The sequence below is a fragment of the Aptenodytes forsteri genome, unplaced genomic scaffold (genome assembly GCF_000699145.1).
Source record: "Aptenodytes forsteri isolate BGI_AS27 unplaced genomic scaffold, ASM69914v1 Scaffold535, whole genome shotgun sequence".
Classification (NCBI taxonomy): domain Eukaryota; kingdom Metazoa; phylum Chordata; class Aves; order Sphenisciformes; family Spheniscidae; genus Aptenodytes; species Aptenodytes forsteri.
This window is the reverse complement of record NW_008795855.1, coordinates 118272-133082: the sequence shown is the minus strand read 5'-3', so window position 1 is coordinate 133082 and position 14811 is coordinate 118272. Positions and strand designations below refer to the sequence as shown.

The 14811-nt window shown below is 39.3% G+C and overlaps 1 protein-coding gene across 1 annotated transcript in view; it reads left to right on the top strand.

The window, feature by feature from the left end:
- Positions 1-8544, top strand: part of KNL1 (kinetochore scaffold 1) — a 32856-nt gene extending 24312 nt beyond the window's left edge. The window contains exons 15-27 of the mRNA XM_019473229.1: positions 164-229; positions 921-1011; positions 2504-2620; positions 3272-3359; positions 4109-4177; positions 4581-4620; positions 4736-4837; positions 5292-5392; positions 5685-5753; positions 5900-6009; positions 6743-6861; positions 8204-8326; positions 8439-8544. Of these exons, the coding sequence (XP_019328774.1) occupies positions 164-229; positions 921-1011; positions 2504-2620; positions 3272-3359; positions 4109-4177; positions 4581-4620; positions 4736-4837; positions 5292-5392; positions 5685-5753; positions 5900-6009; positions 6743-6861; positions 8204-8326; positions 8439-8544 (1201 nt within the window). The remainder of the gene's footprint in view (positions 1-163; positions 230-920; positions 1012-2503; positions 2621-3271; positions 3360-4108; positions 4178-4580; positions 4621-4735; positions 4838-5291; positions 5393-5684; positions 5754-5899; positions 6010-6742; positions 6862-8203; positions 8327-8438) is intronic.
- The last annotated feature ends 6267 nt before the right edge of the window (positions 8545-14811 follow it).

Genomic DNA, 14811 nt, shown 5'->3' with positions numbered 1-14811 from the left:
CAGAATCGCTATCATAAAGGCAGGGAGGAGATTTCCTGATGCAGAATAAATCAGACAACTGAAAACACTGGATTCTGGCAGTGCACTTCCAAGCTCCCCGCCTGCTTTCCTCGATGACTCCTTCCCCCCCCCCCCCCCCACCCCCCCTTCCCCCCACCCATTCCGTTTACCGCCCCAAGCTACGTATTTATGAAGAAGATTGCCAGGCCCTTTCTCAGATGATAGATGAGTAAGTGTTTTTTCAGTCACAGAGTATATTAGTAATTCTATTTTTTCAGCTCTGGTTGCATGCAATAATAATAATAAATAATAATAAAGATAATTAAAATTTGCTTTTCTTCAAGTAATTTATCTTTTACTAATGAAGTGTTTTGGTTGCACATCAGAAGAGTTAGAGTAAAACTTTTTAAATTGTATCAAAAAGGATCAAACATAGAAAGCAGAATCGTAACAGGTTACGATCTGTGGTTTATTAGATTGAAATGCAGTTATCATGATTTATTTTCTTATCTGAAGGACACTTCTGGTCTGATTCATTATGCCTTTTACAAATCATGTGCGAAATCAAGTTTTATGATAAAATTCAAAATCAGTAGTAAGATTTTTCACAGCCTCATTAGCACCACTTCCTATTTCTTTGGCTCTCTAGCTCTCCACCTCCTGTTCAGACCTGCCCTCAACAAGACGACTATAGGAAATGAACTTTGTATTATGTGCTAGAGTTTAACAAACATGGCCCCCATTTAATTAAGGCTTTAGAGGGTCTCTCCAAGATGTAAGACCCAACTAAATGAAAATATTTACATTTCCATGTGGTAATTAGAAAAGGGGAATGAATTGTATAAATACCAATGTGCTGCTTTACGTGCTCGGTGCAGTTGCAACAAGACTTTCTTTCAACTTTCTTTTCCACATTTCAGGTTAAAACCGTATGCAAACGTCCAGGATCAACTCCTGGTGAATGTGAATAAGAGTTTGTGGGAAGTAATGAGAACCTGCTCTGATGAAGAGGTAATACTGCATGAAGAGATAATGTTGTTTCTTACATAATGAAGAAGTACGGTTAAGTCAGATAAAATAAGAACCAGAATGGTCACAGAGTAACAGTAGGCAGGTAGGTGATACAAGGCAAAATATTTTCTGAATGGAAAACTGCTATGAGAACTTCCAATATATCAGAAGAATGCAAGGATTTGTGCCCTTTAAAATATATTAAAGGGAATATGTTGCTATAAAACAGAAAAACTTGATGATTCAAGTTGATAATTCTGCTTAGTTGAGGGCAGAAAAGAGAAGAGGAAACTTTAGATGGGCCTAAGCAAACAGTGCAATTTTGGAAGGAAAAAATGAACTGCTCTTACTGTAGAGACTCTGTTGCTTCATTGGTGGAGCAGAATTGCCCATTAACTTAAATGCTTATTTAGTCCAGAAAGACATGCGATGTTGCAAGACATATAATGAACAGAAAATACGTGTCATTACACAAAAACAAAGCTGCATACAGGATTTGGAGTGCAACAATGGTGTCACATGCCAAAACAAAAGCTGAGGCCAGAGGGTATTTAAAGGAGAATGCTAATGATAACGGGCACAAAAAAGCATGCAAGACATTCGCATTTAAAACTCAGAAGCATTATAAAAGTATCCCAGCCAGAACTGAGAAGGTAGATCGAGATTCTGTTTTCCGTGGTTCTAATGGCAAGAATAAAGATCTATTAAATGAAAATAGAGAGTCAAAATTATAAAAGACAGTATTTTTCATAGTTCATAATTAGATAGATACAGGATATCACCGAGGCTAGGTTATTAACTAGATTCAGGAAGAATTATACTTAACGAACAATGAAAGCACCTAGAACCCTTAGCTAAGAGTAACAAATTTGAAAGCTTATTAAGCAAATCTCTACACACTGCAATTAGAATGATACCACCTAGTGGAAATAGGCAGATGGCAAACATCATAGAAAAACTTTTTGTACATTCCTCTGCAGCTTCTGGATTGACAGCTGTCAGAGAAAACATTGAACTGCATGATCTGTAGCTATGCTCTGTTAAAACAGGTTTTAAGTTTACTTCTTGTGGTTTGGGTTCTGCCTGGACTTCCGTGAGCATTTCAGTTAGCCTCCTTAACCATAATGGGGCAAGTATTCTAAATACGTCTCAAACAACTGGGATGAGAGACCTCTGATGTACTTAATGAAGGTGCTCTGGTTTTTGGTAAAAGCATCTCTTTAGTTATTTGTGCGGCTCCCTGTTTGAATAAAGATCTTGTTGGATCTTTGCAAAGAAAATCAGTTACTTGAGTAGGCAACTGTACTTGCATTAACAGGGATTGTCCAGTCTTAAATTTGTTTTGATTTGCAAGTGTCATGTAATACTGCTACTAGAGAAATGGGGTATTGGGAGGAGCAAAGAAGGGAGAAAGAGTCTAAAGGGTCGATTGAACAACCTTTTGTTGCACATTCCCATTCGCTTCTGCTTCTGTATTTTCCATTCATTGCAGCTGAAGAGCTTTGGAGCAGAATTGAACAAAATGAAATCCTATTTCACCAAGGAGAGTAAAATCTTGGCTCACAATGAGAAAGTGACATTGTACAGCAAATTACTGCAGAGCGCACAGGTAATGTGCCACAAGGCTGCAGAGGTTTACCTTTAAAAAAAAGGAACTTCTACCATATTTCGTCCGTCTTTGACTGTCAAGTGTAGAGGCCTAATTGTTGTATGTAAGTGTGCATTCGCTTGAAAGTTTCCTTCTTATTAAACGTACTCCCCTTTTATTTATAGGCGCATGTAAAACATTGGGACAGTGACTTTCTTGCACTTACACTATAGGAACTTTCTGCCTAAGGGTTTTGGCAATTAAAGTAACAGTGAAAAATTGAAGTATTAAAGGAAACGCCATCAGAAATTAGCTCTTTATACTGTAGTAATGTCAGTATTAGTAACTAACAAGGAAATGCAGAAGTAATGCATTGTGATAGGTATCAGAAATTTGTATGTGTTAAAAGCTCTAGGAATTTATTTATTTCCATGTTTTATCTCATCCCTTCATAAGAAAAGTCATTAGGAAGATACATTGTTAAGTATCTAGTACTTTCTAACGCATGGCTACTGCCTTAATGTTTGTCAGTCTGCCTCCTTGTTCTAATGACAGATTATATCAGCTTCTTTAATTAGTTTCTTAGCAAGCAAAGATCCACGTGGTGGTCCCAGAAGACAATTCAGCTTTTTAAAAAATGTCATTGACTTGAGTACAATTGTCCTATCTTAGGAACAACACGGAAAGCTACAGTCAAGAATAGAAAAGGTGGATGAATTACTCAAGGAGGCGGAGAGCTGTCTTGTTGCTCTGGAAGCAGGTATGTGTGTCCAAACCGGTGACTGATTTGCTGATTTCTCTATTTTTCTGCAGAGCTGCTGTTTAAAGGGTCAGTTCAAGATTCTGTGTTCGGTGGTTGCTTGGAATTTTACAATTCCTTTGTCACAAGTATTTGTTAGGCCTAAATGCCTTCATTTGCGTCTGCAAACTTGTCTTGTGGGAGCCACTTACATATCATATGAAAGCTAGAAGTATATCTGTGCTGAAATACAGAATTATAATTGTAGCCTATGAACATGTAACCAAGCTGGCTAAATCTGCTAGCGATAACGATACAGCTGCTGGCAGCACGCAGTTCAAAATGGCTGCAAAACCTGCCAGCGATCCTGCAGGTAGGCAAGACTAAGCTTTGCACTCCAGGACTGTTTATCAGCATCATAGCTGGATGGTTTAAAACTTGTTCAGCTGTGTTCACACAAGCTGCAGTCAGTACTTGGCATGGCTGCATGACGATGGTCTGTGTATTTTCACTCCTTTTCTTCCAACTGAATTTTCTACTTAAGTAGAAATCAAATTGCACAGTAGCAGCTTTGGAACAACGCAATGAAAGGAGTTTTCCTTGTTATCTGTTACTTTTTGAGGTTTTTGGTAGATACCCTTCCAGCTTTTTGTACATTTTTCTTAGTTAGCTTTGAAATACTAAGATTTATAGAACTCACAGACAAATAAAATGGAATCTAAGTATTGATTCTGGGAGTTCTGCAGAAACCTGAAACTTCTTTCCCATAGATTCTGACTGGGAAGAATGGGAAGCAGACTGCAGTGATGAAATGGCAGAAGGGAAAACCCTAGGGGAAGGTAATGGTACCAGCTGAATGGCACTTTTTGTTTTGTTTTTTAAATTCTGGAGAGGGTGATACTCAAACCCACCGTGATACATTAATTCTGATATGGATGCAAACACTGCTGCTTTCTTTTCCACATTGGATATAGCTAATTACACAGATGTTAAAGTACAAAAAAAAGGACTGTTCTTCCCCCTGGAAAAATGGAGTTTAGAACTTGGTGTGTGCTGGCTATCATATTCAGCACTTTAATTGTTCAATAATTACTAACCTTTGTTGACAACATATCTGTATCCAGGTAGGAGTAACAGCCATCAAGTTGATGGCTTTCATATTGTTAAGAACAGTGACTGCAGCGCAAGTTAGGGCTTTCTTTGCTGCTCTTTTCTCTCATTGCTTTTTTCCCTTTCTCTTAGAATTGGAAAGCCTCAGAGCCCAAGAAGAGGAACTTCAAAGGTAAGATGTCAAAGAGGATCTAAAGACCTTAAATAACGTGCACATTCAGGTTTTAGAGGGTTGGTGTTTTTTCAACCAGTGTGCTACATCTCATGTGGTTGGTTTATCTTTGCAGAGAACTGTCAGATCTGGAGACTCAGAATGAGCAAATGCTTGCTCAGATGAACCAGCTAAAGGAAAACGAAAAAAGCTGCCAGGAACTCCTGGAGAGATACGAGTAAGGAAAAGACCTTCAGGTTTTATTTTTATCAGCTAGTTCTGGGGCCTCACATTCGTATATAAATGGTTTTGATTCTGGTTTTCCTTGTTATTTGATTTGGGAAATCTTTGGACGCCCATCTCCTCGCAGCCTAGGATAAGCAATAGAGCCTCGGTGAACTTCCATGTGTGATACACTGTTTTTCTATTAACAACTTTGCAGTGATACTCTACGTTCAGTCTTTCTATATCCAACACTCTTCCAATTCCAGAATGAACATTTATGTAAAATGAATAGTATTATGCTTGCGTTCCCAACAGATTCCTACATTCTGTTGAAAAGTGAAAATTTCACTGGTATATCATGTGGTAGTAGCTGCAAGTGCACTTAATGCTCTGGTCTTTGTCCTTCAGATAATTGTGTTGGTTGGTTGAAACTTAGGATGGTTGTGTTTTTCTCCCCCCCTTTTTAGCTTCACTGAGTGGGAGATTACTGAATGGAGTGAACAGCGGGCAGTCTTTAATTTTCTTTATGATTCTATTGAACTCACAGTTGTGTTTGGACCCCCAATAGGTAAGTCACAAAATTGGTAGGTTTCAGTTTTATGAATTTGAAAGGTTAAATAGTTACACAATGGAAACCTAAAGTTTCTATATTTTGTGAAGATCTGCTAAAAGGAAATAGAAAACATACTACAGCAGGAGCGTGTAAGCTGAGAGAGATGGCTTTGAACATGTTTATCAGTGCTGTCTATGAAAATTCAGAAAAGTATGTAATGAATGGCTGTTTCTGAAAAGGAAGAGCTGTAGCTCCAGAATTAAGTATGGAAATAGCTACTGTGTGGGTTTTTTCCTTTCCTTCTCAGATGGTGATGTTTTCGGTGAAGATCCTTCCAGAAAGATAGTTAGCCTGAACTTTGAATCTCTCTTGGATGGTAAGGTTTTTCAAGTAGCTTGAAAGTAACTGCCCTGATAATCTGTTCTTGGGAAGACATCTGTAAATTTGTGGTTTATCTGCAAAATGCATTACTGTACGGCTTTTAAAAGATTTCTGGCAACATGTTTTTCTTTTGTGTTACAGAGGAAAAAGCTCCACCCTCCTCATGTTTAGTCCAAAGACTCATCTTCCAGTTTATTGAAAGTCAGGGATGCTGGCAGGAAAAGTGTCCCACACTGTACTACTTGCCCCAGGTAACATTCCAGGAAAGCCTATAAGACTCTGGAAAAACATTAAATCTTTTCTGTCACAGAGAATAGGGCTGATACTGAGAACAAAAGCATCTTAATGAATGCTTCATCAATGCAAATCAAAATCTGCTTCATGAATATTCTGAGGTGCAAGGGGAAGTACCTGTCCCTGAAGGCAAGAGTCCTAAAAGCTGTGGTTTCGTCCTTGTTTGCTGCATTAATGTCTGCCTTAGTGATTTCTTAAAATCCTTTTTTTTTTCTGCTAGTAGAAATTAAAGAATTGAGCTGAATGCCATTCTGCTTTCTAAATGGTTTAAACTGCCAAGCCAACCTTGGTGTTTCTGCATGTCTGTGTACCCCTGTTGACAAAGCTGAAGGGAGAAACTTAGGGCAAAGAATGTATATTTGTTGTTACGCTTGTACAATTTCATTTTCACATCCAAACTGAGATAGCAGTTAAACCTCTTTTTTTTTTTTTTTTTTTTTTTTGTATACTTTCTAGGGTAAACTGCATTTTCAAGTGTGTCATAGTTTACCAGCCTGAGTGCCAATGTGATTGCTTTTCTGATTGCCCACTTAGGTTCTTCATGACATCTCTTTGGTGGTGAGTCGTAAACCACCCCTTTTTTTTTTTTTTTTTTTTTTTTATACTTTCTAGGGTAAACTGCATTTTCAAGTGTGTCATAGTTTACCAGCCTGAGTGCCAATGTGATTGCTTTTCTGATTGCCCACTTAGGTTCTTCATGACATCTCTTTGGTGGTGAGTCGCTGCAAGATCTTAGGAGAGGAGATTGAATTTCTGGAGAGATGGGGTGGAAAATTTAATCTTCTGAAGACAGATATCAATGACACAAAGTGAGTGACTTCAGATGGAGTTTACACCAGTCCTTCAGAGAGTGTCTAGATAATCAGGAACAAAACACTGAAATACTTTCAATTTGGTTTTCTTGAAACTGAGATTTTATGCCACTACTTTCAACAACAATCTAATTTATTTTAATACAATTGCACTATAATATTTAAGTGCATGGAAATTAAGCTGTTCTTGGATTCGGACACTTCCTTACTATCATATAACCTCTCCTTCCTTGCTGCTTTGCTGTTTGACTTGACTCTCTCACTTAAAACTTTAGGCCAGAGTGTAGCAATGCAAAGGAAACAGCCAAGAGTTTACCTGTAGCTTAGTGTTTTGTTTCTTCTATTTGCTTCAGCCAAGCAGAATCGGTCATTGCAGGACGAATGCACTTAAACTAAACTTTAATTTTCTTTAGTTTTCATTTTCTCATAGTACTTCCCAGTTTTGTGGCATGTCCCAGCGGAACGAGATAAATACTACTTCACCTTATCCTTCTATTATTGATGTATGTCCTTAACTAAGAAGTGCCCAGTTAACCTTGCTCTGCATGCCTTGATGCTGTTCCCATAGGTTATTCTAACTTGTAGTACCCTTTGCAAGAGTGGTGTTCTACTACATGCCAAAAATCCCATAAAAGCTATATTTAGTTAAGTCAACAAAACAGATGCAAGGGCGGCCTGTGCTCAGGAAGTTGCACATTGTGGGAGATTTACCTGGCAAAGACCCGTGTTACGCTCGTTCTAGTTTACGCTATCCCAAAGCATCTGCTTCCTGGGCATTGTGTCCTTGGTGATGGTCTTGCCCATATTTACAATAAAATTCAACTCTGGCCTTCCTGCATATTGTCATAGACAAGAGTACTGTGCTAGATAGAAATTTGGCCTGATTTAAATAGGGTTGGATTCATGAAACAATCTTAGAATTGTGGAATTGGAGGTAAATCAGTCCTACTTAAAACTTCAGAAAATGTTAGCCACCTAGGAATATTTTATGTTAACTAGAAAACATATTTTTGATTACTACTTTATATTCTCCCATAATTTTTGAAAGGTTCTGTGAATTATGTGTGTATTAACTTTTTCTGCAAGGAAAGTTGGGGTTTTGTATTCTAACTCAGTGTTAGAATGCTGATAGTATTAGAGTGGAAAGGTTCTTTTAACCTTATTTATGACTTTATTTATGAAGTAACTGTTAGTCTATGCTGGAACTCTTTAGAAGTTATTGAGCTTGTTGCATCAATTACATCACTTGTTTTCACTTCTGGAATCTAATTCAAAGGTGGTGGCAGTACATTTGAATATTTTGTATTCATCTTTTTGTTTGTGTTTATTTTGCATACAGAGTGAAGCTTTTGTTCTCCGCTTCCACAGCTTTTGCAAAGTTTGAGTTGACCCTGTCTCTATCTGCCAACTACCCGTCTGCTTCACTGCCTTTTACTGTCCAAAACCAAATTGGGAATATTGGGTGAGTTGAACAGAAAAGAACCACTCCATATGACTTAAGTTTCAAAGCTAGGGATGGGGAATTTATTGTTGTGTATCCTCTCAAACACGTGTGATCATTTTATCTTTCCCAGGGAGGAGGAAATTTCTGCTGTTCTGTCCAATGTACCGATTGGTTACCACTATCTGCGGAGAATAGTCAGCTTGATTCATCAAAATTTGCTCCAGGATCCCAGATGATTCGCTAGATCCGCATGCAGGACTGAAGAAGTCAGACTGGATAGTCTTCGATTTTAGTCTTGTAAGAATTCAAGCTGTCTCTCACCAGAATGGGAGTGCTGTTAGCTACTCAGCTCTTTAGTAATCTTGTCTAATAATTGGTTGATATCCAGGGTACTTGGTGTAGGCTACAAGTTTTTATAAAACCAGAGGTCTCTAAAGAGGAAAAGGGAGAATTTCTTATGTCTTTTATACATCCAATCTGCCTTTTATCTTCTTTCAGTCACCGGTGGTCTTGGCCTCCTTGTATATATAGTCTTTCCTAGTATGGATATTCTTCTGACATAGCATGTTAATTTTGTTCTGGGTTGATTTACAGAGCTGTTGTATAAAACAATGATGAGTATTTTCTAAATTAACACGACTGGAATTTACTTTCACTATCATCACTTACATCGTAGCATTTTAACATATCACGTTTGATTTTTTATCAGTTTCCTGGAACCCCTCCCAAAACACAGAAACTATAGTCCTGCTTCTTTCTGATTAACCAAATAACCTGTCATAATTAACCAGGTGGCCAAAGTCAGAAATACTTTTGTCATGAAGACTAAAGATCCCTGTGCTTGACCACAGACTTTGCGGTGCAACAGACTCAAAGCCATCAGGTTCCATCTGTGCGATCCTCTCCAACTAGAAGTTTGTTCTGATACTCAGCGTCTTTGTCCAGTACAATCTGTCTCTTGGTTCTGGTATGTTGTCTGAGTTTGTAATGCGTTAGAATTTTAGTGAGGAGACTGAGCCATTTAAATTTAGGAGGTATCCGTCATATCGTTGGTGCAGTCTAGATTGCTTTTGTATATATTTTGTATATTATGTAGGTTGAGCTGTTGGAACTGATCTAACCCTGACTGAGTTTATCGTGTAGAAGTGCCTACCATTTCTCAACTGTCCATTCTGTAGGCAGGTGCAAATTTTTGTATCTCTGTAAAATATGTTGAATTTAAAAATGTTTTCATGTGTTTAAGTGTTTATATATTTTTGTCTTTTTACAAATTTTCCTTCTATTTGGAAGGTCGAAGTTCATTAAACATTTGAATTGTTGCTCTTCCTTCTTCAAGTTGTGATTATCGGCTGCTCGATTTAAACTTGTGACTGAAAATTTGCCTACTACTATTGAAATAACTTTGTTAGCTGTTTGGGAGGGCTTTTCATAATATGAACTTGTATTTTTTTTTTCCTTGCATTTCCTAGTGTTAGCTTTCTATGGCCTGGCTTTCGCAGAATAATTTTTTTTTTTTTTTTTTTTTAATTGGGAAAATAGTGCCTAAGTTGCAAATGACTTGGGTATTATACCTGGAATGACTTTTGAATTTCCTAAGGTCGTTGTATCAGCATTAGTAACCAGTAGAGGGTGCTGCAGCAGTACCTCATGAGCATTATTCAGCTCGGGCTTTTTTAGTTGTCTGGTTTAGTTTTCTTTCAGCATATTTACAAGCTAAAGAATATGATAACTATGAAGAGTGAAGTGAGTTTTTGGTAGGATTTATTATATTGCTCTGGATATTGAATCAAAGCAGCAGCAGATGAAACAACGCAAAACAAAGCCATGCATTTGCAGTAGAAAAAGGAGATTAGGCAGAAATTAAGCAGTTCCAGTTTTGTATTTAATTTATATTTGTAGTTGATACTCTTATTTAAACTCCTCCCAGGGCATTAGGACTTAAAGATCATAACATCTCTCATCTATAGGGCTTGATGTATTAGTTAAAATCTTCATAGAGATAATATATTTACAAAAACTGTATTATTTTGCAAGCCAAATTTTGTTGAGAATGCCATTACTAAAGCTTTTCACACACAGTGCTTATTGTAACCATTGCTCAATCATAAAGCTGGATATATAATGTTAGAGAACTCTCATTTCCTTCAACAATCCAGTGCGATTTGTGGAGTAAAGCTCAGATTAGATCTCAAGTTATGGCTGTACCATTTTTAAGGATGGGGGAAAAGGTGTAAGGGAGAAGAAATTAATTACTTTTCAAGAATTAATTTACTTTTCTAGGAAAAAAAAGTCTATAGATTATTCTTATTTCATATTTGGTAATATACTAGCTGTGAAAGAATGAGCACTATCGTGTTTTCACACTAATACAGTTGGAATGTTGTTTTGACTATGGCTTTCTTTAATGATTAGTTTATGGATATCAGTAATAGTGCACATTGTTTTATTGCATTTAATTTAAAGCACTTGTTCTTGTAAATCTGGAGATCATCCATGAGCACTGATGCCCCGGCATAAGTGTGAATCCCAAGAGAATGTCAACCGCACCCAAGTTCTAATACGTTACAGGAAAAGAATCTTTTACGGTCCTTCAATATTGCTCAAGACTGATATCTTTCTGTATATATAAATGCAGAAGCCTCTTGTGATCTCTGTTTTGTCTTCCTAAATGCATATTAAATTCTTTAGCTCATTGGCAAAAGGTTAAATAATGAGGATGCAAATTACTGTGCATTACTAGTAATACTCTGCTTTCATGTTCCCAACCTTCGTTTTCATGGGAAACATTCCAAAATCTGGACAGAGGATAGAAACACTAGTGGGGAACGTATCCATTTAAACATATGGCAACGCTTTGAGGAATGTCCAAAAGTAAAATGAGTGATTGATCAGTTTTGCACTTTAGAGTAAGATGAAAGGACAGTCTAGCGCTAAAGCAAGTGTTTGGCTAGCTCAGGAACTGGAGTAAAATTCTGGTGTTGAATCAACTGATTTGCTGTAGTGCTCTGTCTCCGAGTCCAGGGCATCTACCATTTGCAAACCAGGTTCTCTGAAGGGCATCGTTGCTTCGCATTGTTGAAATAGCTCCATGTTTCTAAACCTGAACTCTGCAAAACACCAAGTAATTTCTCCCTTGCAGCTCTAGTGCTACTTCAGTTGCAGCAACGGAAGCTACTAACGCCTATGTCTGATATCCCAGTGTTTCCAAGAACTACAGGGGAAAAAGACTTCCGAGTGGAAAATAATTTCTAAATAGGATATTTATACAAGATAAGCCACTCTGAAGACACAGCAGGTAAATTCAAATTAACCGTTAGATATGGAAGATTTAGTTACATTTAACAGCTTAGACTTGCACACGAGCTCATCTGCTTTAATTCTAGTAGCTTTTATTTGTGAAGTTTTAAAATACACGACGATTGGATCTAAGTCAGTAGAGGGACCATAAAAAATATTTCCTTGGGTATGAGAAGTGCTCCATATATTTCAGTCTATACTGTGCACTTGGATACCTATATTTACTTAGAGTTCTATAGAGACCGATAACATTTCCTTTTAATATTCTTTTACTGAAAGTTGGCTCTGCTGTCTTGTTAAGTCACTTGAAGTTCTGTTCAGGTCGATACGGGATCTTAGAATTAAAAACGCCATCTTCTGCCATCAGTTGTAAACTGCTCTTAACATTCCTTGACCTTACCATGCAAATGGTTACAGGATTTCCATTATGAATGCCAATCGCATGCTGTTCCGTCAGCTTCTGCTGCTGGGTTAGCAAAGTCCAGTAATGAGCATCACATGTCCAATATCCCAATGGCATGCTGACATCTTGAGCTGGGCTGGCTTGTATTATAAGAAGAAAATTAGGATTATTTTCTGAATGCTGCTTCTTTCTAAGTATTTTTCCTCATTCCCTTCTGTATGGCCCATGACTGCGACTAATGATCCATTTTTCTCTGACCTTGAAACCTAGTTTTGGGAAAAGAGCTTTCTGTAAAGAGGCTCGTGCCTTCCACATTGCTTGTTCTGAAAACCCCCGGTGTGGCTTTGTGGTGGTAAAATGTACTGTGCAAATAGTGCTTGCATTCACAACTCCATAATCTAAACATCTATGTATTTTGAGTGTTTATTGACGTGTGTTGTCATGTTACAGACACACGTGCCCCATCACTTAAGGCCAGGCAACCTATTTTTCTTTGTGTGTTATCTGTTATGGGTAAGATGGTTTCTGCCTGCATGCAAGTACAGAAGTTGGAGCACATCTAACGGCTGCAGTCCTCTGTCGCTGGACTCATTTATTGCGGCGAGCCTTCTTCAGCTGTGTCTTAAGGCTGATTACCCCCCTACTCTCCAGGATGGCTTATGGAGCTTGTCAATGGATTCTCGCAGAATTACTTTTCATCCTCATACAACCTGTAAGAATCCTCTTGCTTCCAGCCCACACGATCTTGTAAACATGGATCCACGGAAGACTGGGAGATGGAACTGCAGAATTTCCTGCTCAGAGGCTGCGATGATCTCATTTGATTTGGAAACACTCCGCTGTCACAGGCGGATACCACCTACCTTAACCTGAAAAGCTCTGGATTTATCAGCCACTCTGTTACAATACTGAGGGAGTGAGTAAAAACCACCTTTGCCGGTAGAAACAAACACCTTTTGCTTACCTACCCGCTTCCACACAGCTTCATATCCTTTTAACAGGTGGGCAGGATATCGGCCCTGTGTACAGTAATCAATAATCTTCAATGATATAATAAAAGTCCCGAGCCGGGGTAGGCTTTTCTAATCATTTTCTTCAATAATGGGGCAGCACTGCATCAGAGCCTACTGCGTGTCCTTGACCAGTTATTTGTTGTAACAGAGAAGCTACTGGTAAGTCAGTCGACCTCCTCTCAAAAATCCTGTGCTCGTTTAATCCTTGAGCTCTAAGGATCGACAGGGAAGTCAAACAGTTTACACCCTTGGACGGTGTGGGACAGTGAGCTCTCAAGTCATGAGGCATTTTGTGCAATCACGGGGTCAGGCACCGGAGGAGGGGCAGGAAACAGGCTCTCGTCACCTGTGAACAGTTCATGTCCAGATCTCCATCTCTTTTCACTTGGTCTTGCCCATGTGACGGAGGACAATTAATGTAATAATTACGTGCACTATGATGTGCATTGCCGTACACCCTCAGGGGTACAAATGGACAAAAGGTCTTTACCTTGTTTTCTAGCTAGTCACGATACAGCGCACGTGAGGTACGGCGGTACGTGCCAAGTGGACCTCAGGTCTGTGTCCTTTCTTCCCAGTTCTGTGCTGTTGGATTCCCGCTGGAGTTACTAACAGGCCTTCTGAAAACCAGCTGTGTAAATATTCCCATGTATTTAATGCTAGGCTGGTACCTCTTTAAAATCTCACAGCCTTTGTCTTTGCGTGACGCTCCCGATAGCTTGCCAGCACTGAAACGGGTTTAATAAACATTTTAATGAAAAGCATAAAAACTCTGCAGATATTTCTAACATGCCTGGCCCCCAGCTATTTTGATTACGATGCTTTGTTTAGTGTCGGAATCCTTTCTTGTCAGTGTCTGATAACCTGGTTCTACTACGTTTTGTCCTAATCCTTGGTACTAATAAACAAAGCTGGGGGCAGGAGGAATTCCTTGTAAATCCTGGTCAGCTGAAGAAACGAAAAGCACTGGTGAAAGGCAGATTTTCCTGTTTAGCGTTACCCTTGCTTGCCACACCAATGTCCGTCTCGCCCACTATTTTGCTTCCAAGGGCGACCAGGGTGGAAAGGCTGGGAGAAACTTTTCCTACGTGCGGAGGGGCGTCCCTGGGATTCCCAGCTTCCACTCCTCTGCTAACCCGTCAGTGCGACCGCTACGTACAAAACGCTCTCGGCATTTTAACAGATGCTTTTATAGATGGGAAGAGCTTTCACTGCTCAACCGGGATTTTTCTGTAGCTCGTTTATTTTTATGGACATGCAGGGGAAATAATGCAGACGCTGCTTCTAACCGATGAAAACAGCGCGAGAGGGCGAAACATCCTTCTTCCAGCGACCTTGAGCCTTCCCTTAGCTCAAGCAGGGCTCTTCCCCGGCTGCCACCCCCCCAATTTAATTATCCTTCATCATCTTTAAAAGCTAATGGAAAGCTTTACGTGCGCGCGCTGAGAACCAGGGGCTCCTATCCTTGCCCAACAAGGCTTCGAGGCAAATGGCTTTTCTCAAATTCATCAGATTGAGACTTAATTTGGACAAATACCCCGAGGGAAGGGGCTTCCACCCTGGGACTCCAACCTCTGCTCCAGACCCGTCTTCATCTCCAGCCTTTCCTTCTCGGGCGCTGGCATGCGCTACAGCGCAGCGGGAGAGAGGTCCCGCCTGTCGAACGGCCGAATTTTAACGAGCAGAGTGACAGGTTTACGCTTATCTTAAAAAAAAAAAAAAGGGAAAGGCAAAAAAGGAAAGAAAAAAGGAAGGCCCCCCTGCCCAACGCGGGGCCGTACGCTCGCTCC